Source organism: Ylistrum balloti, unplaced genomic scaffold (genome assembly GCF_031769215.1).
Source record: "Ylistrum balloti isolate Yb309-2 unplaced genomic scaffold, AGI_CSIRO_Ybal_v1 Utg370584, whole genome shotgun sequence".
NCBI classification, from domain to species: Eukaryota; Metazoa; Mollusca; class Bivalvia; order Pectinida; family Pectinidae; genus Ylistrum; species Ylistrum balloti.
Window position 1 is genome coordinate 276,459 of NW_026782363.1, and position 27,257 is coordinate 303,715.

Here is a 27,257-nt window from a genome sequence, read left to right on the forward strand (position 1 = left end):
AGACTGATGAAATAACAACTCTACAGAGAGAGAGGTGATACACTGATGATATAACAACTCTACAGAGAGAGATGATACACTGATGATATAATAACTCTACAGAGAGAGGTGATACACTGATGATATAACAACTCTACAGAGAGAGGTGATACACTGATGATATAACAATTCTACAGAGAGAGGTGATACACTGATGATATAACAACTCTACAGAGAGAGGTGATACACTGATGATATAACAACTCTACAGAGAGAGGTGATACACTGATGACATAAAAAGTCTACAGAGAGAGAGGTGATACACTGATGATATAACAACTCTACAGAGAGAGAGGTGATACACTGATGATATAACAACTCTATAGAGAGAGGTGATACACTGATGATATAACAACTCTACAGAGAGAGGTGATACACTGATGATATAACAACTCTACAGAGAGAGGTGATACACTGATGATATAACAACTCTACAGAGAGAGGTGATACACTGATGATATAACAACTCTACAGAGAGAGAGGTGATACACTGATGATATAACAACTCTACAGAGAGAGAGGTAACTCTGATGATATAACAACTCTACAGAGAGAGAGGTGATACACTGATAATATAATAACTCTACAGAGAAAGAGGTGATACACTAATGATATAACAACTCTACAGAGAGAGGTGATACACTGATAATAAAACAACTCTACAGAGAAAGAGGTGATACACTAATGATATAACAACTCTACAGAGAGAGGTGATACACTGATGATATAACAACTCTACAGAGAGAGGTGATACACTGATGATATAACAACTCTAAAGAGAGAGGTGATACACTGATGATATAAAAACTGTACAGAGAGAGGTGATACACTGATGATATAACAACTATACAGAGAGAGGGGATACACTGATGATATAACAACTCTACAGAGAGAGGTGGTACACTGATGATATAACAACTCTACAGATAGAGGTGATACACTGATGATATAACAACTCTACAGAGAGAGGTGATACACTGATGATATAACAACTCTACAGAGAGAGGTGATACACTGATGATATAACAACTCTACAGAGAGAGGTGATACACTGATGATATAACAACTCTACAGAGAGAGGTAATACACTGATGATATAACAACTCTACAGAGAGAGGTGATACACTGATGATATAACAACTCTACAGAGAGAGGTGATACACTGATGATATAACAACTCTACAGAGAGATGTGATGCACTGATGATATAACAACTCTACAGAGAGAGGTGATACACTGATGATATAACAACTCTACAGAGAGAGGTGATACACTGATGATATAACAACTCTACAGAGAGAGAGGTGATACACTGATGATATAACAACTCTACAATGAGAACTGATACATTGATGATATAACACTCTACAGAGAGAGGTGATACACTGATGATATAACAACTCTACAAAGAGAGGTAATACTCTGATAATATAATAACTCTACAGAGAGAGGTGATACGCTGATGATATAAGAACTCTATAGAGAGAGTTGATACACTGATGATATAACAACTCTACAGAGAGAGGTGATACACTGATGATATAACAACTGTACAGAGAGGGGTGATACACTGATGATAAAACCACTGTACAAGGAGAGAGGGGATACACTAATGATATAACAACTCTAAAGAGAGAGGTGGTACAATAACGATATAACAACTCTACAGAGAGAGATGATATACGGATGATATAACAACTCTACAGAAAGAGGTGATACACTGATGATATAACAACTCTACAGAGAGAGGTAATACACTGATGATATAACAACTCTACAGAGAGAGGTGATACACTGATGATATAACAACTCTACAGAGAGAGAGGTGATACACTGATGATATAACAACTCTACAGAGAGAGATGTGATACACTGATGAGAGAGAGGTGATACACTGATGATATAACCACTATACAGAGAGAGTTGATACACTGATGATATAACAACTCTACAGAGAGAGGTGATACACTGATGATATAACAACTCTACAGAGAGAGGTGATACACTGATGATATAACAACTCTACAGAGAGAGAGATGATACACATGATATAACAACTCTACATAGAGAGGTGATACACTGATGATATAACAACTCTACAATGAGAACTGATACACTGATGATATAACAACTCTACAGAGAGAGAGGTGATATACTGATGATATAACAACTCTACAGAGAGAGGTGATACACTGATGATATAACAACTCTATAGAGAGAGGTGATACACTGATGATATAACAACTCGACAAAGAGAGAGAGGTAATACACTGATGATATAACAACTCTACAGAGAGAGGTGGTACACTGATGATATAACAACTCTACAGATAGAGGTGATACACTGATGATATAACAACTCTACAATGAGAACTGATACACTGATGATATAACAACTCTACAGAGAGAGTTGATACACTGATGATATAACAACTCTACAGAGAGAGGTGATACACTGATGATATAACAACTCTACAGAGAGAGAGGTGATACACTGATGATATAACAACTCTACAGAGAGAGAGGTAACACACTGATGATATAACAACTCTAAAGAGAGAGAGGTGATACAATGATGATATAACAACTCTACAGAGAGAGAGGTGATACATTGATGATATAACAACTCTACAGAGAGAGAGAGAGGTGATACAAGTTGTAAGATAATACACTGATGTTAGTCTGAAGTTGTAAGATAATACACTGATGTTGTTGAGTCTGAAGTTGTAAGATAATACACTGATGTTGTTGAGTCTGAAGTTGTAAGATAATACACTGATGTTAGTCTGAAGTTGTAAGATAATACACTGATGTTAGTCTGAAGTTGTAAGATAATACACTGATGTTAGTGAGTCTGAAGTTGTAAGATAATACACTGATGTTAGTCTGAAGTTGTAAGATAATACACTGATGTTAGTCTGAAGTTGTAAGATAATACAATTAAGTGAGTCTGAAGTTGTAAGATAATACACACTGAAGTTGTAAGATAATACACTGATGTTAGTCTGAAGTTGTAAGATAATACACTGATGTTAGTCTGAAGTTGTAAGATAATACACTGATGTTAATGAGTCTGTAGTTGTAAGATAATACACTGATGTTAGTCTGAAGTTGTAAGATAATACACTGATGTTAGTCTGAAGTTGTAAGATAATACACTGATGTTAGTCTGAAGTTGTAAGATAATACACTGATGTTGTTGAGTCTGAAGTTGTAAGATAATACACTGATGTTGTTGAGTCTGAAGTTGTAAGATAATACACTGATGTTAGTCTGAAGTTGTAAGATAATACACTGATGTTGTTGAGTCTGAAGTTGTAAGATAATACACTGATGTTAGTCTGAAGTTGTAAGATAATACACTGATGTTAGTCTGAAGTTGTAAGATAATACACTGATGTTAGTCTGAAGTTGTAAGATAATACACTGATGTTAGTGAGTCTGAAGTTGTAAGATAATACACTGATGTTAGTGAGTCTGAAGTTGTAAGATAATACACTGATGTTAGTCTGAAGTTGTAAGATAATACACTGATGTTAGTCTGAAGTTGTAAGATAATACACTGATGTTAGTCTGAAGTTGTAAGATAATACACTGATGTTAGTCTGAAGTTGTAAGATAATACGCTGATGTTAGTCTGAAGTTGTAAGATAATACACTGATGTTGTTGAGTCTGAAGTTGTAAGATAATACACTGATGTTAGTGAGTCTGAAGTTGTAAGATAATACACTGATGTTAATGAGTCTGTAGTTGTAAGATAATACACTGATGTTAGTGAGTCTGAAGTTGTAAGATAATACACCGATGTTAGTGAGTCTGTAGTTGTAAGATAATACACTGATGTTAGTCTGAAGTTGTAAGATAATACACTGATGTTAGTCTGAAGTTGTAAGATAATACACTGATGTTAGTCTGAAGTTGTAAGATAATACACTGATGTTAGTCTGAAGTTGTAAGATAATACACTGATGTTAATGAGTCTGAAGTTGTAAGATAATACACTGATGTTAGTGAGTCTGAAGTTGTAAGATCATACACTGATGTTAGTCTGAAGTTGTAAGATAATACACTGATGTTAGTCTGAAGTTGTAAGATAATACACTGATGTTAGTGAGTCTGAAGTTGTAAGATAATACACTGATGTTAGTCTGAAGTTGTAAGATAATACACTGATGTTAGTGAGTCTGAAGTTGTAAGATAATACACTGATGTTAGTGAGTCTGAAGTTGTAAGATAATACACTGATGTTAGTGAGTCTGAAGTTGTGATGTTAGTGAGTCTGAAGTTGTAAGATAATACACTGATGTTAGTCTGAAGTTGTAAGATAATACACTGATGTTAGTGAGTCTGAAGTTGTAAGATAATACACTGATGTTAGTGAGTCTGAAGTTGTAAGATAATACACTGATGTTGTTGAGTCTGAAGTTGTAAGATAATACACTGATGTTGTTGAGTCTGAAGTTGTAAGATAATACACTGATGTTAGTCTGAAGTTGTAAGATAATACACTGATGTTAGTCTGAAGTTGTAAGATAATACACTGATGTTAGTCAGAAGTTGTAAGATAATACACTGATGAAGTCTGAAGTTGTAAGATAATACACAGTCTGAAGTTGTAAGATAATACACTGATGTTGTTAGTCTGAAGTTGTAAGATAATACACTGATGTTGAGTCTGAAGTTGTAAGATAATACACTGTCTGAAGTTGTAAGATAATACACTGAAGTTGTAAGATAATACACTGATGTACACTGATGTTAGTCTGAAGTTGTAAGATAATACACTGATGTTAGTGAGTCTGAAGTTATAAGATAATACACTGATGTTGGTGAATCTGAAGTTGTAAGATAATACACTGATGTTAGTCTGAAGTTGTAAGATAATACACTGATGTTAGTCTGAAGTTGTAAGATAATACACTGATGTTAATGAGTCTAAAGTTGTATGATAATACACTGATGTTAGTCTGAAGTTGTAAGATAATACACTGATGTTAGTCTGAAGTTGTAAGATAATACACTGATGTTAGTCTGAAGTTGTAAGATAATACACTCGTGTATCTTATATTGTCTGCAATTTTAATGTTCTAGCCTTGTCAGATTACCAACATTGATCAGAAAGTGTTGAGGAATCATAAATGTTAGGGAAAACTCGAATACATCAAAAAGTAAGTGATTTGAATAAGACCTTTGAATTTGCATGTAAGATGTGTAAAAAGACCTTTAAAAGCAATAGCGTGCAGGAGTAACTGAGATATGCTAACAAGGCTTTTGGAAATCTGTGGTTTGTTAATGCTTAAAATTGGCAGCTACGTCCATCAGATTATGTTGTTATCTGTAGTACGGTCCATTGAAGAAAGCTTCCAAATGTATCTAAGGTAGGCAGATCACTTGTTTTTTATTTAGTAACAGTAATATTGAAACAAAATTCAAGTCTGATTTGGACCTTTCTCTGCCTGCCATGACTGGAGGTTTGAGTGAGAAAAAAAACCCATTGTAAATGTGTAGGTTAGATCTGACAAAATGGTGATAACATATCACAGCATCTGGAGTAGAAAAATGCGAAATGGGATGTAGATTGTACAACCAAAGCAGCGTAACTTTCAGCAACCCAACAGTCTCATTTATATGCAGGAGTGTGGTTGAAGTTTTGGAAATTTAAAGTTATTTATCCGATTTACAGAGTGAATTGTGAGTATTGGAAATTCTTGGATGAAATATTGTGGATTTGTTGAATGCAGTTCTCCATGTAAGTGTTTATGTAATCTGTAAATGATTAGTACTATCTCCATACTTATTGATATCTATCGTATTATCACAATAGAGTCTGTATGTTTTTTTATAACGAAATCCACATTTAAGTTGAATACTGTTTATCAAAAATACTTCTGTGAGAAACTGTGCCATTGAGATTTTATTTGCTTTCTATCTTAGTTGATCTTCCTTTATAAAGCAGTAGCCTGGTATAACCAATGCTGCATTACCTTGACCTTGTAGCCTGGTATAACCAATGCTGCATTACCTTGACCTTGTAGCCTGGTATAACCAATGCTGCATTACCTTGACCTTGTAGCCTGGTATAACCAATGCTGTATTACCTTGACCTTGTAGCCTGGTATAACCAATGCTGCATTACCTTGACCTTGTAGCCTGGTATAACCAATGCTGCATTACCTTGACCTTGTAGCCTGGTATAACCAATGCTGCATTACCTTGACCTTGTAGCCTGGTATAACCAATGCTGTATTACCTTGACCTTGTAGCCTGGTATAACAAATGCTGCATTACCTTGACCTTGTAGCCTGGTATAACCAATGCTGCATTACCTTGACCTTGTAGCCTGGTATAACCAAAGCTGCATTACCTTGACCTTGTGGCCTGGTATAACCAATGCTGCATTACCTTGACCTTGTAGCCTGGTATAACCAATGCTGCATTACCTTGACCTTTACCTGTAGCTATATAACAATCACTAAAATGTATAAAAACTTAAGATCAGTATTTTAGCAGTGGTTATTAATAATGGTAAAATTTTACATTGAGAGACTGCAATGTACAGGAAATGGTCAAATGTGCATCTAGATTTTAAACAGTCTGGCTGTTGAATTTTGAATGTATCACACGAATTGGGATATATTTCACTCCATCTCAAGCTATGAATTTGGTAAATATTGCCTTTATCTCTCCTATGAGTCAGATGAATTTTCCCTCTTTCTCCCATGAGTGAGATGAATTTTCCCTCTTTCTCCCATGAGTGAGATGAATTTTCCCTCTATCTCCTATGAGTGAGATGAATTTTCCCTCTTTCTCCCATGAGTGAGATGAATTTTCCCTCCATCTCCTATGAGTGAGATGATTTTTTTCTCTTTATCCCATGAGTGAGATGAATTTTCCCTCTTTCTCCCATGAGTAAGATGAATTTTCCCTCTATCTCCTATGAGTGAGATGAATTCCCTCTTTCTCCCATGAGTGAGATGAATTTTCCCTCAATCTCCTATGAGTGAGATGATTTTTTTCTCTTTATCCCATGAGTGAGATGAATTTTCCCTCAATCTCCTATGAGTGAGATGAATTTTCCCTCTATCTCCTATGAGTGAGATGAATTTTCCCTCCATCTCCCATGAGTGAGATGATTTTTTTCTCTTTATCCCATGAGTGAGATGAATTTTCCCTCCATCTCCTATGAGTGAGATGATTTTTTTCTCTTTATCCCATGAGTGAGATGAATTTTCCCTCTATCTCTTATGAGTGAGATGAATTTTCCCTCTATCTCCTATGAGTGAAATGAATTTTCCCTCTTTCTCCCATGAGTGAGATGAATTTTCCCTCTATCTCTTATGAGTGAGATGAATTTTCCCTCTTTCTCCCATGAGTGAGATGAATTTTCTCTCCATCTCCTATGAGTGAGATGAATTTTACCTCTTTCTCCCATGAGTAAGATGAATTTTCCCTCTTTCTCCCATGAGTGAGATGAATTTTCCCTCTTTCTCCCATGAGTGAGATGAATTTTCTCTCCATCTATGAGTGAGATGAATTTTCCCTCTTTCTCCCATGAGTGAGATGAATTTTCCCACAATCTCCTATGAGTGAGATGAATTTTCCCTCTATCTCCTATGAGTGAGATGAATTTTCCCTCTTTCTCCCATGAGTGAGATGAATTTTCCCTCTATCTCCTATGAGTGAGATGAATTCCCTCTTTCTCCCATGAGTGAGATGAATTTTCCCTCTTTCTCCCATGAGTGAGATGAATTTTCCCTCTTTCTCCCATGAGTGAGATGAATTTTCTCTCCATCTCCCATGAGTGAGATGAATTTTCCCTCTTTCTCCCATGAGTGAGATGAATTTTCCCACAATCTCCTATGAGTGAGATGAATTTTCCCTCAATCTCCTATGAGTGAGATGAATTTTCCCTCTTTCTGCCATGAGTGAGATTAATTTTCCCTCTTTCTCCCATGAGTGAGATGAATTTTCCCTCCATCTCCTATGAGTGAGATGATTTTTTTCTCTTTATCCCATGAGTGAGATGAATTTTCCCTCTATCTCTTATGAGTGAGATGAATTTTCCCTCTTTCTCCCATGAGTGAGATGAATTTTCCCTCTTTCTCCCATGAGTGAGATGAATTTTCCCTCTTTCTCCCATGAGTGAGATGAATTTTCTCTCCCATGAGTGAGATGAATTTTCCCTCTTTCTCCCATGAGTGAGATGAATTTTCTCTCCATCTCCCATGAGTGAGATGAATTTTCCCTCTTTCTCCCATGAGTGAGATGAATTTTCCCTCCATCTCCTATGAGTGAGATGATTTTTTTCTCTTTATCCCATGAGTGAGATGAATTTTCCCTCTATCTCTTATGAGTGAGATGAATTTTCCCTCTTTCTGCCATGAGTAAGATGAATTTTCCCTCTTTCTGCCATGAGTAAGATTAATTTTCCCTCTTTCTCCCATGAGTGAGATGAATTTTCCCTCTTTCTCCCATGAGTGAGATGAATTTTCCCTCTTTCTCCCATGAGTGAGATGAATTTTCCCTCCATCTCCTATGAGTGAGATGATTTTTTTCTCTTTATCCCATGAGTGAGATGAATTTTCCCTCTTTCTGCTATGAGTAAGATTAATTTTCCCTCTTTCTCCCATGAGTGAGATGAATTTTCCCTCTTTCTCCCATGAGTGAGATGAATTTTCCCACAATCTCCTATGAGTGAGATGAATTTTACCTCTTCCTCCCATGAGTGAGATGAATTTTTCCTCTTTCTCCCATGAGTGAGATGAATTTTCCCTCCATCTCCTATGAGTGAGATGATTTTTTTCTCTTTATCCCATGAGTGAGATGAATTTTCCCTCTTTCTCCCATGAGTGAGATGAATTTTCCCTCTTTCTCCCATGAGTGAGATGAATTTTCCCTCTTTCTCCCAAGAGTGAGATGAATTTTCCCTCTATCTCCCATGAATTTTCCCTCTTTCTCCCATGAGTGAGATGAATTTTCCCTCTTTCTCCCATGAGTGAGATGAATTTTCCCTCTTTCTCCCATGAGTGAGATGAATTTTCCCTCTTTCTCCCATGTGTGAGATGAATTTTCCCTCTTTCTCCTGTGTGTCAGATGAATTTTCCCTCTTTCTCCTGTGTGTCAGATGAATTTTCCCTCTATCTCCCATGAGTGAGATGAATTTTCCCTCTTTCTCCCAAGAGTGAGATGAATTTTCCCTTCTCCATGAGTGAGATGAATTTTCTCTCTCCCATGAGTGAGATGATTTTTCCCTCTCTCTCTTATGAGTGAGATGAATTTTCCCTCTTTCTCCCATGAGTGAGATGAATTTTTCTTTCTCCCATGAGTGAGATGAATTTTCCCTCTTTCTCCCATGAGTGAGATGAATTTTCCCTCTTTCTCCCATGAGTAAGATGAATTTTCTCTCTTTCTCCCATGAGTGAGATGAATTTTCCCTCTTTCTCCCATGAGTGAGATGAATTTTCCCTCTTTCTCCCATGAGTGAGATGAATTTTCCCTCTTTCTCCCATGAGTGAGATGAATTTTCCCTCTTTCTCCCATGAGTGAGATGAATTTTCCCTCTTTCTCACATGTGTGAGATGAATTTTCCCTCTTTCTCCTGTGTGTCAGATGAATTTTCCCTCTTTCTCCTGTGTGTCAGATGAATTTTCCCTCTATCTCCCATGAGTGAGATTAATTTTCCCTCTTTCTTCCATGAGTAAGATGAATTTTCCCTCCATCTCCCATGTGTGAGATGAATTTTCCCTCTTTCTCCCAAGAGTGAGATGAATTTATCCCTCGTTCTCCCATGAGTGGGATGAATTTTCCCTCTTTCTCCCATGAGTGAGATGAATTTTCCCTCCATCTCCTATGAGTGAGATGAATTTTACCTCTTTCTCCCATGAGTGAGATGAATTTTCCCTCAATCTCCTATGAGTGAGATGAATTTTACCTCTTTCTCCCATGAGTGAGATGAATTTTTCCTCTTTCTCCCATGAGTGAGATGAATTTTACCTCCATCTCCTATGAGTGAGATGATTTTTTTCTCTTTATCCCATGAGTGAGATGAATTTTCCCTCTTTCTCCCATGAGTGAGATGAATTTTCCCTCCATCTCCCATGAGTGAGGTAATTTTTTTTCTCTGTATCCTCTAAGTGAGGTCAGTTTTACCTTTTTTCTCCTTCTTTGTGGTAGGTGAATTTGAGCAAACAAAAAAGATTTCTCTCGATTTTAAAGGTCAATATTTGAGAAACTCTGGTGTTCCATCTTCATACATTGTCAGCTGTTTTTTGTTGAGTAACGGTACTGTTTGTGCCGTATATGTTTATACTACATTACATAGTTGCTAGGTGCAGCTGACAAACCACAGTATTTACCCATGTTGATCAAACCTGCACAGTAGTTTATGACAAGCCACAGTATTTACCCATGTTGATCAAACCTGCACAGTAGTTTATGACAAGCCACAGTATTTACCCATGTTGATCAAACCTGCACAGTAGTTTATGGTTTTGTCATCAGTGGTACTGATTTAAATGTGTTTACATCCCTCAACATAAATGTAGTTTAAAGTTGAAGAGGCATGTAAGATTGTGGATATCATGTTACATTATGTATTTGTAAATAAAAAACATTTAATCATTTGCTTTTGGAACTATTTTGTTTTCGTGGCGTTGACAATGACGCCTAATTGACATCTCCTACTGCTTCTTGTTTGATGTAACAGCTATTGAACTTGTCACTGTTCTAAGAATGTGTTTAAGGTTATTCAATTTTTAATGCTTGATGAAAATCTGTGGTTTTCAAATATAAAAAAGGCACCAAGCAATGTACAATAACCCTAATGTAAACTATCAATGCATGCACAGAATGTAGATGACAATCCTTGATTATATCTAACTGACTATAAACAGTTTACTGTACCACTAGTGAAATACACATCATTTTTGGGATCACGTTTTCTGTATTTCAGCTTTTTGATCTGATAATTCTTCGATGAACTGTTGCTATTGACCAAAATACTATGAAGAGGAAATTCTAAGTGTTGTTTGAAAACATTGTGAGAGAAAGAGATTTCACCGGTAAAACATGAAGTGAAAGAGCTTTCATCCAGTAACCAGGTAAGTACACGGTGTGAAACATGTTCCTGTAGGAGATCTTTAGTCAATAAAAACATAAATATTTACTTTTTTCCCTTTAAATTTAAATCTGGGTAATGCAATACAAGTATAAACAAGTTTTAATTAAAATGAAATATATTTTATAGGTTGTAGATTGATAAGGAATGATTATTCTAACTTTCCTTTTCATTGAAATAGTGATAATAAAAACAGATTTAAGAAGTTATCACACAGATATGTATGAGAGATATTTATTTCAGCAGCAGGGGGAAGATGTGTGGTAATGTAAAGTGATGGTAGGATGAAGAACAGCTATGGTGGTGAGTGAACTGACCTCAATGAAAGCTTTATAAATGTACACTATATCTTTATTGATGATGTTGACAGTCTGTTTATTGTACTGGATGCTTACATCATTGATTATATAATGTTGAAGTGTGTTTTGTTCCCAATTTCATTTCTTGTTTTTATAAGGCTTTTCCAAACTTCTGGTCAGAAGATAGTGTTCATCTGTCAGTTCATGTGTAAACTTAATGAGATGTTGCAGTTTTTAACTTTTCCCTTCAATACATGATAGGAAAAGTTATTATGACATTTCAATTCAACAAAATTGAGAGACTTAATTGTGATTTAGTTGTCTTTATCATCAATGTATTTACCTAAGTAGTATCTTAATTATTTTGTCTTTTGGTTCAAAATTTCACTCTTGTCAAGATTTTAAGTTAGTTTATGCTGCTACATAGCATCTTTCAGCCAGTGTCAATTTATCCCAATTTTTCAATAACCAAGGGGCCCAGGTGTACTGATAAAGTGCTATAGCATAGTACATCCAAATGAATGACCTTGACGTCTTTGCCAAGTCACAAGGGACAAATGTATTAAAATATAATTTCTTCCTCATACCTGAAAGTCCTTGGATACTGATATTGGGCCTATAGTTTGTTGCAATAAAAGCTGCCAAATTTGTGAAAATGAATTACCTTGAACAACTTTCAAAGTTACTGGGGTCAAATGTGTTAAAACTCTTAATTACCAAAAGGCCTTGGGTACTGATATTGGGTTTACAATGAACTATCAAGCTTGCTCATAGTTATTGTGTCATTTGCATATTTGTATTTATTTGATAGAGCAAGGTAAATGCACTTTTCCTTGACTTAGGAAGATTGTTTCACCCTTGGTACTCTTGTTAGAGTGAATTCATCAGCACAAATAGTTGGAAATAAAAACAAATCATTATCATCATAGCAATAGGTGTTTATATATTCTGATTACATGAAATTGTGTAAAGAGGAGGAGGTAGAGGGGAGTTGATGCTCAGGTTGAGTACTTGTTTGCTGTTTGAAATTAAACAAACAGTTACGTGTGTATAATAATCCATATTGGTTGCCAAAGATTGAATTTCTAGACTTAGATATAGTTATGTAATGTAATGAGATGTTTTGAGGAATAATAATCTGTCTACATAGATTATTGAAAGTTTGCCAAAACACAAACCTTGATTCATTGCGGTGAAATAATCTACCACTACCTCATACATAAGGATATAATAAAAAAAATCACAGTTGAAACTTGTGTATGACCATCTTTATGGACAATTTTTATCTATGAAAATGCATCTTTATATTCAGGCTAAATAGACAGGAAATCAAGATTAATGTTTGTTTTGAAGTATTGTTCTTAATTGACCAGTAAACTATACACCCACAGTCTTGTTTTATCTATGTCTTACTCATTGGACTGGAAAATGGATTTATCAGGTGTTTAGCTCCATGGATATCAAAGTTTGCTTGTACTGTAAAATATTATAAAAATGCTGAATTTGTAAAACTTACAAGATGGCTTGTCTTATGTTGTATGTGTAACATGTCATATTATCAGTTTAGGGATGGGGTTTTTTTTTGCCAATGTTTTTCTACTACATGTTAAAGTTCATGTGAATAACTTAACATTGACAGCTAGATAGTCATGACTAAACATAGACAGATAAATGATTAGTCATGACTAAACATAGACAGATAAATGATTAGTCATGACTAAACATAGACAGATAAATGATTAGTCATGACTAAACATAGGCAGCTAGATTGTCAGTCTGGAATAAACATTGACAGCTAGGTAGTCAGTCTGGACTAAACATTGACAGCTAGCTAGTCAGTCTGGACTAATCATTGACAGCAAGCTAGTCAGTCTGGACTAAACATTGACAGCTAGCTAGTCAGTCTGGACTAAACATTGACAGCTAGATAGTCAGTCTGGACTAACATTGACAGCTAGCTTGTCAGTCTGGACTAAACATTGACAGCTAGATAGTCTGTCTTGACTAAACATTGACAGCTAGATAGTCTGTCTTGACTAAACATTGACAGCTAGATAGTCTGTCTTGACTAAACATTGACAGCTAGATAGTCTGTCTTGACTAAACATTGACAGCTAGCTTGTCAGTCTTGACTAAACGTTGACAGCTAGATAGTCAGTCTGGACTTATCATTGACAGAGGGTATGGTGTATTATAGAGAGATATCACCACCATTAGGCTGCAGGAGGGTATGGTGTTATATAGAGAGATATCACCACCATTAGGCTGTAGGAGGGTATGGTGTTATATAGAGAGATATCACCACCATCAGGCTGTAGGAGGGTATGGTGTTATATAGAGAGATATCACCACCATTAGACTGTAGGAGGGTATGGTGTTATATAGAGAGATATCACCACCATCAGGCTGTAGGAGGGTATGGTGTTATATAGGGAGATATCACCACCATTAGGCTGCAGGAGGGTATGGTGTTATATAGAGAGATATCACCACCATTAGGCTGTAGGAGGGTATGGTGTTATATAGAGAGATATCACCACCATTAGGCTGTAGGAGGGTATGGTGTTATATAGAGAGATATCACCACCATTAGACTGTAGGAGGGTATGGTGTTATATAGAGAGATATCACCACCATCAGGCTGTAGGAGGGTATGGTGTTATATAGAGAGATATCACCACCATCAGGCTGTAGGAGGGTATGGTGTTATATAGAGAGATATCACCACCATTAGTCTGTAGGAGGGTATGGTGTTATATAGGGAGATATCACCACCATCAGGCTGTAGGAGGATATGGTGTTATATAGGGAGATATCACCACCATTAGGCTGTAGGAGGGTATGGTGTTATATAGGGAGATATCACCACCATCAGGCTGTAGGAGGGTATGGTGTTATATAGAGAGATATCACCACCATTAGGCTGTAGGATGGTATGGTGTTATATAGAGAGATATCACCACCATCAGGCTGTAGGAGGGTATGGTGTTATATAGAGAGATATCACCACCATTAGACTGTAGGAGGGTATGGTGTTATATAGAGAGATATCACCACCATCAGGCTGTAGGAGGGTATGGTGTTATATAGAGAGATATCACCACCATTAGACTGTAGGATGGTAAGGTGTTATATAGAGAGATATCACCACCATCAGGCTGTAGGAGGATATGGTGTTATATAGGGAGATATCACCACCATTAGGCTGTAGGAGGGTATGGTGTTATATAGGGAGATATCACCACCATCAGGCTGTAGGAGGGTATGGTGTTATATAGAGAGATATCACCACCATTAGACTGTAGGATGGTAAGGTGTTATATAGGGAGATATCACCACCATCAGGCTGTAGGAGGATATGGTGTTATATAGGGAGATATCACCACCCTCACTAATGTCCTGGATATTATATACATTTATAGCCTTGTCCACCATCTGCATTTTGACAGTCTCACTGGTCACCATCATTAGATTGAAAAATGTCTCGCTTACAAGATATATTTTGAAATTTGATTGTTAGAAAATTAATTATTTTTGTGTATAATTTCCATCCTAGAACTTGAGCTAATAGAACCACTTTTTCTGAGATCAAAGTGAAAGATAGAAATGATTTAGGATTGTTATTAATGATGTAGATGTCATTGATAATAAATACAAATGGGGAGAGCTATTGTAGATGTATTGATTTATTTTCTTTAGTGCTGTAATTAGTAAAGATGAATTATACAAGCCTACAAGGACTGGGCTTTATACAAAATTAACCCTTGTCTTTCCATTAAAAAATCTACTGAAAATTTTCTTTACATTGTAATTGTTTACATTCAAACTCAAAATAAATATCTTTACACAGAAACTTTCTGAACTTAAGAAGTATTACCTTGATATTTATTTATGAAGGGTTCCACCTTACTACTCAGGTTAAAGCAAGCTTCCATCACCTGTTTTATTACCCAGCCTGATAAAGATGTGCACTCAGAGTGAGGCTGTTCTCAGCAGCAAGCCTCATCCTGAATGTGGCTCCCAGCAGCCGTACCTGCTGGTTTGTATCACTTAATATCTCTAGTCAAACTTCTGCACTAAAACATACCTTGATAAAAGTTGGAATTACCCAAAGCTTGTCCAACTAATCAAAGACGATCAGTGTACAGAAGTTTGATGATATACATCTTGGTATTGCTACTGAACACTACATCAGTCATTCTTAGGATAAGTAGTAGTTATAATAATGAAGTAGGTTTGAGATACTAACAATCTGGTATACCATATTCACCAAAATTCCTGCCCCTCCCTGTTCATGCAAATGCAGCAAATTATATTGAAAGCAATACCAGACATATCACACCTGTTGGGGTACCCAGAGATATCACACCTGTCAAGGTACCCAGAAATATCACACCTGTTGGGGTACCCAGAGATATCACACCTGTCAAGGTACCCAGAAATATCACACCTGTTGGGGTACCCAGAGATATCATACCTGTTGGGGTACCCAGACATATCACACCTGTCAAGGTACCCAGAAATATCATACCTGTCAGGGTACCCAGAGATATCAAACCTGTTGGGGTACCCAGAAATATCACACCTGTTGGGGTACCCAGAGATATCACACCTGTTTGGGTACCCAGAGATATCATACCTGTCAAGGTACCCAGAAATATCACACCTGTCAAGGTACCCAGAAATATCACACCTGTCAAGGTACCCAGACATATCACACCTGTCAAGGTACCCAGAGATATCACACCTGTCAAGGTACCCAGACATATCACACCTGTCAAGGTACCCAGAAATATCACACCTGTCAAGGTACCCAGACATATCACACCTGTCAAGGTACCCAGAGATATCACACCTGTTGGGGTACCCAGACATATCACACCTGTCAAGGTACCCAGAGATATCATACCTGTTTAGGTACCCAGACATGCCACACCTGTTGGGGTACCCAGAGATATCACACCTGTCAAGGTACCCAGAGATATCACACCTGTCAAGGTACCCAGAAATATCACACCTGTCAAGGTACCCAGAAATATCATACCTGTTTGGGTTCTGTTGGTAAATATGGGCATCGTGTAGAAAAGGCAAGAACTTCTGTTTAATTTCTTTCAAATTTGATATGGTGATAAAAAAGCAAAGTTATTTAAGATATTACTGTTTTTTATGTTATTTTCAGAGTTATGCCCCTTTTATTGCCAAATATTTGCATTGTGTACAAATGCAAAACAAAATGTTTAATTCTTTATTTAATTCCTTTCGAATTTAACCCGATGATAAAAGAAGCAAAACTTTTAGCGTATGATATGGGCTCTTTGTGTGGCCCTCTATTTAATGAGTTATACCATGCAACTAAGCTGAGTGTCAAGTCACAAGTTCCTGGACTTACAATGGAATTCTGTAATAGCACTTGCATTGCTGCAAAAGGGATGGTTCGTGTTGTATTTAAGTTAACAAGGTTGGTGTGACTGGCATATCATGCTTCCATCCGCAGCACTCTTGTTCTCCCTCATTTTCTATCTAGCTTTTAATTTGTTTTGCTGTGGACAGGAAACCCTGCTGGACATTCTGTCTACTGGCTATTGGTAGCAGGGATTCTCAACTCACTGATAGCTCTGTCTTGTTTCCATTATGAACAAAGATGGCACCTATGTAAACAAGAATATAGCCATTGCTGTAAAAGTTTGTCAGTTTGTTTTAAACTGAAAGAATTTACCAGGATAATATCAATCAGGCTATGATTTGAACTTTTGAATAGGAAAATGTATTGTGACTTTGAAAATAGAAATTGTATGATGCAGTCTTGTAATTAGTGGTTGGATCTGTGGTGAGATAATTTTGTTACAAGTAAATTATGTGACACTTTTTCTATATTTATTGACTATAAAAATGAAATTTTTCACACAAAACTTCAACTGGAAATGTTACCCCTTACAAACAGCCTTTTTGTAAACAATTGTTCAGGCATTCTGGGTGCTAATTCTGATAAAAATGTTATTAGTTTCCATTTTTGGTTTGGTGGGTCAAAGTCTCACTTTAAGACAAGTCTCCATTTGTGGGGCTTTGATGGTTGAAGTCTCACTTTAAGACAAGTCTCCATTTGTGGGGCTTTGATGGGTGAAGTCTCACTTTAAGACAAGTCTCCATTTGTGGGGCTTTGATGGGTTGAAGTCTCACAACAAGGCAAGTTTCTGTTTCTGGGGTTTGGTAGGTCGGAGTCCAGCTCACTACCCAAAGACAAGTTATCATTTCTATTTAACTAAATCAGCCTGGGTCAACAGATACAGTCTTAAAAGTCATTGGACACCTGTCAAAATGCCAAAAACACTAAGGTGCTCTCTTTCATAAACATGTCCTTTTCAGCATTATTTTTATGTAACACTGTAAGGATAAATTACAGCCGACCTCCCTCATTTTAATTCCTTATATAACACTTAAGGATAAATTACAGGCGACCTCCCTCGTTTGAATTCCATATGTAACCCTGTAAGGATAAATTACAGCCGACCTTCCTCGTTTGAATTCCATATGTAACACTGTAAGGATAAATTACAGCCGACCTCCCTCATTTTAATTCCTTATGTAACACTGTGAGGAAAAATTACAGCCGACCTCCCTAATGTGAATTCCTTATGTAACACTGTAAGGATAAATTACAGCCGACCTTCCTCGTTTGAATTCCTTATATAACACTGTAAGGATAAATTACAGCCGACCTCCCTCGTTTGAATTCCTTATATAACACTGTAAGGGTAAATTACAGCCGATCTCCCTTGATTGAATTCCTTACATAACACCGTAAGGATAAATTACAGCTGACTTCCTTATATATTTTTATATTCCTGAATAACAAAGTCATTTTATAGAATAAATGTTCACTGATGATTTTACATAATTATATGTTGAATGTTAAGTTGTAATGTTACTTTCATGTATGAAATTTTATGGCTTGTGGTATAATGAAATGTACTCTTGATGAGTAAAATCTTACTAGTTTTCTACAGACCAAGAATGTGAGCAAGTTTAAGGAACATACAACCATTTATAGCAATAAATGTTTTATAAATCTGACAACATATTAACATCACATTTCCTAACATTTTACATTTTCATCTTTCTAACAAATGATTAAAAGGCAGGTTTTTTAAATGACTTTTTATAAGTTGCCTGTTTTTCTGGATAAACTAAAATGTTTGGACTGTTTAAACTTGTTAGTCAGGTTTTAAGGTGAACCCTGGAGAAATAGTCACAAGCCCTATACTGACAGGAGGGATGTCCTGCACTAACCTGCAATTTGTCCAGACTTGATAGCTGTCTATTAATCACCAGACTTGCCTACTAAATGAACCATCAGTAACCATTGTTGACGTTTATTGTCAGTCCCTGTAGATATTCTCATTGTGACGTGATTTATGAATAATACAAAAAATACTTTTTTTTAACATCACTCATATCTGTTATTGTACATATTCTAAAACATCAAGACATGCTATTTATTTCATGGTTGACTTCATGTCAACAGTGTGTTACCTGGCTGTGTTGTCATATTTAGCCTTGTTCATCAAATTTTCTAATCCTGACATAGAGTGCTATGCTGTAATCTGTTCTCAGAGTTCTGGCTCTGTGTACATTTTGGTAAGAAGTATATGGAACAGTCTGGCTCTGTCTACATTTTGGTAAGAAGTATATGGAACAGTCTGGCTGTCTACATTTTGGTAAGAAGTATATGGAACAGTCTGGCTGTCTACATTTTGGTAAGAAGTATATGGAACAGTCTGGCTCTGTCTAATTTTGGTAAGAAGTATATGGAACAGTCTGGCTCTGTCTAATTTTGGTAAGAAATATATGGAACAGTCTGGCTCTGTCTACATTTTGGTAAGAAGTATATGGAACAGTCTGGCTCTGTCTACATTTTGGTAAGAAGTATATGGAACAGTCTGGCTCTGTGTACATTTTGGTAAGAAGTATATGGAACAGTCTGGCTCTGTCTAATTTTGGTAAGAAGTATATGGAACAGTCTGGCTCTGTCTACATTTTGGTAAGAAGTATATGGAACAGTCTGGCTGTCTACATTTTGGTAAGAAGTATATGGAACAGTCTGGCTCTGTGTACATTTTGGTAAGAAGTATATGGAACAGTCTGGCTGTCTACATTTTGGTAAGAAGTATATGGAACAGTCTGGCTCTGTCTAATTTTGGTAAGAAGTATATGGAACAGTCTGGCTCTGTGTACATTTTGGTAAGAAGTATATGGAACAGTCTGGCTCTGTGTACATTTTGGTAAGAAGTATATGGAACAGTCTGGCTCTGTGTACATTTTGGTAAGAAGTATATGGAACAGTCTGGCTCTGTCTAATTTTGGTAAGAAGTTTATGGAACAGAGTGATGAATTGTCTATTTGTCATTGCCTTTTTTTTGAAACCCTTAGAGTTATTAGGTGGAGAGAAAATGATCACTTCAAGGTCAAGGTTATCATTATTTTTTTTAGAAAATCCTTGTCAGTACTTCAGCAGCTGCATTTTCAGAAAACTACACATACTTGTCTGTTTTCTTCAGTCTTGGTTTCCCATCACTCAGTGATGAATCTGGAGGGGATTTATATTACTTCTGATGTCTTACGTTATTGTCTTTGTTGATAAATTTTTTTTGTTTTTGTTTTTGATCAATTTTTTTTTAAAATTTAGATAGTTTCAAACAGAATTTCATGTCCAGCCTTGAATGGGCAAGAGACCGTTTGTACCAATGTTTATATGTAGATTAAGTATACATGGTGGGTTGTGAATTACTGATGTTGATTTAAGATACCAGAACCTCATTTTTAATCGCCTTATCTTCTAGCTGTAACATCACTGAAGTCTATCTTATCATAGAAGTATCAAACTTTTGACAACATTGGACTATTTGTTTAGCACTCTGAAATTATCTCCCCTGCCTGCTCAAGGTTTATCACTCGAGTGCTTCCTTGACTGTACCTTGGGATACTCCTGGCAACAGTGTTCTGGGACTTTTTTTCTGCACAGTTTTACTGAACAAATGTGTACTGGGCATTTTTAGCCCACCATCATCAGATGATAGGTTATTCAAATTGCCTTGCGTCCGTGGTCCGTCCGTCCATTCTCTCTGTCCGTAAACAATTTTTGTTATCACTATTTCTTGAGAAGTACTAGGTGGATCTATCTCAAGTTGCATATATAGGTTCTCCTTGGTCCCTAGTTGTGCCCGTTTGATTTTTGGACTGATCAAAAACACAAAATGGCTGAGAGGATTTTTTCAATGAAGTTTGTTATTGCCATTTCTTGAAAAGTAATTGATGGATTTTTCGCAAAAAGTGGCTATCTTGGATTTTGATTTTGAAAGTTTGTTATCACAATTTCTCAGGAACTATTGCATAGATCTTTCTAAGATTTCATGTATATGTTCCTTTAGGTCCCTAGTTGTGCCTGTTTAAGTTTGGAACAGATCAGAAAAGAAAATGGCCGACAAGCAGCCATCTTGGATTTTGCCTAGTAAAGATTGTTATTGCTATTTCATAAGAAGTACAGAATGGATGTCTCTCAAATTCCATACATATGTTCCCTTTGGTCTCTCCTTGTGCTTGTTTGATTAGAGACTGATCAATAGAAACAAAATGGATTCCACGTGGCCATTTTGCTTTCGCAGGTAAAGATTATCACTGCTATTTCTGCAAAGGAATGTTCAAATGTCTTATCATTAAGAGCAAAAACAGAGAAGGGAAGTGAACTCTTGTTTGAGAATCAAACTGGAAAGTTAAGAGATTTCTTACTACCTAAATATTATTTGTAATGTTACAGTGGAGAGCAGTGTGTTTTTTAAAGCATTTTTTGATATCTAGAAATACTTTGATTTACTTTAATTCAAATATCAACTGATATTTGTATTTTGATATTAAAATTATCAATGGAAAAAAAATGAACTCCAAGGTAGCCATTTTGTGCCGACCTTGTAACTGATTTCACTAGAAATCAGAAATGTGCCTTTAAGAATATGACATTATGTTTAAACTAGTCATCACTGAAAAAATATCCATAGTTTCCTTAAAAATATTTCACCCATGATGGAAAAGACTTAAATAGTTTCTGACAGCAATACATCAATCAACAGATGGAGCTCATTTATCAAAATTATGATGTTTGTTTGACCTACTTGGTATATGGGTCAATTTTAAATAAACATTCACTTTAAGGAACATTTTCCCCAAATCAATTAAAAAGAAAAAAAAAGGATGAAATAAAAAAAAACTACAGACAGATGAATCAGTTTCTGTGGAAAACGTATACACCTTTCAGAATGTTTTTAGTATTGATTACAGCCTGTAACAGTCAGGTTACGGTAAGGTTTGAACATAACAATTGATCGACCATGCGGACAATTAGTAGGTATTGATCTAACTACCACGAGGCTTTGTCATTTGAACACTTGTATCTGATATAGATATCAGGATATTGTAAATGATCTTATTGTAAATTGTTTCTAGTGTATTGTAATGTGTGATTAGGAATCACACACACATAACTCTAGTTGACAATCATAACTCCCCACAGTGTTCGTCGTGAATGTTTGTTAAACATTTATTTCTCTTATGAAATAGACTGTTTTCTCTAATAATCTGTTTCCTGTGTATTGTTATGTGAATTGTCAACTGTAATACGAAGGACGTGAGCTTTAACCAACTTCAGACCTTTGTAATTGGAGTAATTGTCGTGTGCCTTAGTCAGCAGAAGAGATGGGCAGCTGTATAGAATTGTGTTACCTGAATGGATTCATTTGGACATATTACCTGACGGATGGACAGGTGTTTAAGAGGAAACTGAATGCCTCAGGTATATCAATATACATAAATGTGTATAGATTAGACTTGTGATGTCATTGATATTTGTAGATACATGCACACATATATATAGGAAGTCTATTTATATGTATGAACCTGTGGATGTGTATTCCAGTCCAAATATGTGGTAATTCACCTAGAGACCATAGGCAAAGGTGTAAAGTGTGTACCTGTTTTTCTGTTATAATCCCGTCATAAATTAGTCAATCATGCTGTTAGCACACAGACAGGGCATATTTAAATACTCTGATATGCTTAGCCAAGCAGATAATAATGAATTGAATGAAAACTCTCTCCTACCTGACTTCTGTCTGGAACTTACAAGTTAAAGCTTGGAGGTGTCGCCTGTCATATCTGAGATTTACGTCTAGTGTTTTGTCAGTGAAAGAAGGCTGTTGACTGTTGAACTGTTCACTCAGGATTGCCTCATGTACGTTTATATACTTGCGTTTTCAAGTATCACAGTAACAGGTAGATAATATACCTGTAGGTCTGTCCACCGTCGTTGACAGACAACGGCACGGTTTGCCACACAGGTTCTGTGTCACTGAGGACGATGGATTCTCCTTTCCCAGGAATGAAATGTAATCAGCTGATGTGATCTGCTACAGAATTATGTTTTACTTACGTATCTTGTTGGGATTATGTTAAAAGTGAAAACCAGCTGAATGTTCTTTGCCGTGTTTTCTGCTCCTGAGCTTCAGGATCAGGTATGTATGTGTGACAGACTTGTTAGGTTTTACAAATACATCTTCTTGGTCATTTTAGTCTGAGTGCTTTTACCTCTGAATGAACATTTTTTCTTTTTAAATTGTATGATACTGTCACATTTTATTAATTGCCATTATGTTTGAGACTTATTCAGCATTTTAATATGTCCTCCTGATCAGACTGACTGAATGAGCTGTCCGTCAATCCCCACAAGATATGAATGATTTGCACATTACAAAACTGAGTACATAATGTTCTGCTGATCATTTATATACCTTTTTATCTAAAATCGTTTTCAGTTGAAACAATACATATTCACACACATGTTGAGATCTGATGAATACATGTTCAAGTAAAAGGGTCAAAAAGACCTGTAGAAGTCAAAATAATATAAGTCAATAATCACCTGTGGGAAAATGTTGGACCTTTCAAAAATGTTGAATGTTGATTTGGAATACACATCAATTCAGATTGTAATTATTATAGAAACCTTTGATGGTATAGAGGACTTAAGTCCACAACATAGCTATGTTTATTTGGGCTTGAACAAATTTGGTCGTGATATTTGGTAGAACAGTTTGCAGTAAGTTTTTCAATTGCTCACACGTATTCCCTCGGGTACATGTAGGGCTGGGTAGAGGTCCAGGGTCATTGGAGCGGAACAGCTGACAGCCACTGAAGGACATTGTAAGGTGACTTTGTCAAATTTCAATGTACTTACCTCAATATGAAGGCTAGGGGTGACTTTAAGTGCAATTTCATGGTGACATTCTTCTTCAGAAAAAAAAATCAGTGTTTCTTTCAATGAAAAAATCAGTTCAATGTTGAAATGCCAAACATTTTTGCATCAAATAACTTCCCAGCCAATAACCCAACAACAACGTTAGACGAAATTTTTGATGTTTTGACAAATAATTTTATTAATACAGAAAAAAATTAATTTCCAATCTTGTAGAAATGTAATAATTCATGTGGATATCTTTGTATCCTGAAGTACCTTTGAAGGCCCTCAATGTATCTTTAGATAATTTGAATATAATGAGAAACATATCATGCTTATCTCAAGTTGCTTTTAATCTTAAATCCTTTTATACGACACAATTTACTGCTTGTCATTGTTATATATCTCAAATACATTATTACAACTTTCATACATGTACAAATCTCAAATCATTATTATTTTTTTCTATGAGGTAAGTAATGTTAAATTGTATCTCACATAAAGTGTTGGATTACATGGTAAGTGTGATTTCTCAGCATTGGAATACACAGTCTGCCTTCTGAACTTGGGCCCCTTTTATGTATTATAAGTCTGGGTAGGAGTGTGTATGTCTCAACCATTATTACAGAAATTGGTGGAATAAAATTATTTTGATTTCATACAGACATGTAATGGGCAGGTATTTAACGTTATATGAAGGGAGCAGAGTGAAAACATAAAGGATTTTTAAAATCATGTTAAAAATATGATAATTTGAATCATTTATATCGAATATATGCTGACTATGCTTTAGATGACAGTACACTGTAGACTAAGATAAGTATTTTAAGTTAGCATGTCAATAAATCACTTCCATACCTGAGACACGGTGGACAGGAATATAGCTGTGAATATTGACCTGCCTTAAGATGTACTATCTAAATCATAGCAGAAAGGTGGAATATTGAAGGCTGTATACAAATCTACTTTCAAAAATTTGATCCCGAATACATTCCTAAAATTTCAAACAAAACATATAAATAGTCATTATTATCAACTATCAGAAAATATATGTATTTAGAGGAGCTAAGTTTTATTTATTTTTGCAGCCTAAAAAGGTGGTAACTTTGTAACAGAATAGTTTTGTATAAAGCCTAAAAAGGTGGTGGCTTTGTAACAGAATAGTTTTGTATAAAGCCTAAAAGGGTGGTGACTTTGTAACAGAATAGTTTTGTATAAAGCCTAAAAGGGTGGTGACTTGGTAACAGAATAGTTTTGTATACAGCCTAAAAGGGTGGTGACTTTGTAACAGAATAGTTTTGTATAAAGCCTTAAAGGATGGTTTCTTGGTAACAGAATAGTTTTGTATAAAGTCTAAAAAGGTGGTGGCTTTGTAACAGAATAGTTTTGTATACAGTCTAAAAGGGTGGTGACTTGGTAACAGAATAGTTTTGTATAAAGCCTAAAAGGGTGGTGACTTGGTAACAGAATAGTTTTGTATACAGCCTAAAAGGGTGGTGACTTTGTAACAGAATAGTTTTGTATAAAGCCTTAAAGGATGCTGGCTTTGTAACAGAATAATTTTGTATAAAGCCTAAAAGGATGGTGATTTGGTAACAGAATAGTTTTGTATAAAGGCTAAAAGGATGGTGACTTTGTAACAGAATAGTTTTGTATAAAGCCTAAAAGGATGGTGGCTTGGTAACAGAATAGTTTTGTATACAGCCTAAAAGGATGGTGACTTTGTAACAGAATAATTTTTGAAACCTACTTGTGGTGGCTCTGTAACTGAAAGTTTTTTTTAAGCCTACAATGGTTGTGACTTTGTAACAGAATAATGTTTTAAGCCTATAAGGGTGTTGACTTTGTAACAGAGCTATAAATGGCGATCTTTCAGCATTGTTACTGACCACTACAGAATAAACTGACCAGTCGTGGCCTAAGGTACATTGACATATTTTCAATTCATTACCATTTGCTTTGGTTAAATCACTTATACCCACAATATCTGAGGAGTTTTGGCTATATCAATTAGGGTGCAGGAGGAGATGTCAGTGGAAATGTTTCATGATCTATAACCAGATAGAAGTCTGTGTTGTATTCATTACCCTGTATACATATGGTTAAATCACTTATACCCACAATATCTGAGGAGTTTTGGCTATATCTGTTAGGGTGCAGGAGGAGATGTCAGTGGAAATGTTTTATGATCTATAACCAGATAGAAGTCTGTATTTGTTACCCTGTATACATATTAATTAAGTCTGTCAGGAGAGCCTTTGCATTTGGTTCATGCTACCTTCATACCAGTTGCAAATTGTGTTTCCCAGGAAGCTGAGAAATGGACCAGTCTGTGCTGACATGGTTGTGTTCTTGGACGAGAAACTTTACCATGTTTGTTCTGGATTGTATGGGAGGGCCTCCTGTATGTTGTTCAATGAGGTAGCCACCTCCTACTAAAAAGGAGGTTGTGCCTCAAAATGAGCTTTGCTGTTCATCAGGTCATAAACCCGGCAAGCAAACAGAGACTGTGAATAAACAAAAATGATGCTGTCTTGTTAATGAACTTGGTATTCTACACATACATATGTACTTATACAGAGTGGGGTAAATAATCATGCTTCTCATTCTTAAACAAATATTTATGTGGAGTAACAATGTGTTAACTGATATCTATACACATATGCTTGTTGATTTACATTCCTCAGGTCTCAACTTTCATGTAAAACTATACTGAGAGATGTTTTTTATGGGTGCTTCTTCTGTGACAAGGTAACAGATTACGGAACTGTCACAGTGATATTGTTAGTAACTGGAGACATGACGGACTGCCCTGGTCCAATTATGCAACTGTATGATAAAGCTATGCATCTTTACCCTGTTTTAAATTTCTCGGTGTTAATCCACATTTGTCTTGGTTTTGAAATCAAATAACTCTTCCTGATAATCTAGTATCATGTTTTACTTAGATTTGTTTCAATATGGCTGTGATCTGTTTTAAAAACCTTAAACTCATAGTGTAGGGTATGTCCTTTCCTCTAGATTTTACTAAAACATGTCCTCAAGAAACGTAAAGAAGGCATCTGATCCAAATGTATATATAATTATTGTGATGTAACATGCAACCAATAGTACTGTTATCATTATGTCCCCATAAACAGTAGAAAAAAGGGTGTCACTCTTAGCTGATACACTGTGTAGTGTGTACTGTCAGTAGACAGGGTATAGAGAGTGTGAAATCTGATACACTGTGTAGTGTGTATTGTCAGAAGACAGGGTGTAGAGAGAGTGTAATTTGATACCCTTTGTAGTGTGTATTGTCAGAAGACAGGGTGTAGAGAGAGTGTAATCTGATACCCTGTGTAGTGTGTACTGTCAGGAGACAGGGTGTAGAGAGAGTGTAATCTGATACCCTTTGTAGTGTGTATTGTCAGAAGACAGGGTGTAGAGAGAGTGTAATCTGATACCCTGTGTAGTGTGTACTGTCAGGAGACAGGGTGTAGAGAGAGTGTAATCTGATACACTGTGTAGTGTGTATTGTCA

At 36.0% G+C, this 27,257-nt stretch overlaps 1 protein-coding gene across 1 annotated transcript in view; it reads left to right on the forward strand.

The window, feature by feature from the left end:
• The first annotated feature begins 11,013 nt into the window (after window positions 1-11,013).
• Window positions 11,014-27,257, forward strand: part of LOC132556681 (apoptosis-stimulating of p53 protein 2-like) — an 82,642-nt gene continuing 66,398 nt past the window's right edge. The window contains exons 1-2 of the mRNA XM_060221115.1: window positions 11,014-11,139; window positions 11,400-11,459. Coding sequence (XP_060077098.1) covers window positions 11,454-11,459 — 6 coding nt within the window. The 5' untranslated portion in view covers window positions 11,014-11,139; window positions 11,400-11,453. The remainder of the gene's footprint in view (window positions 11,140-11,399; window positions 11,460-27,257) is intronic.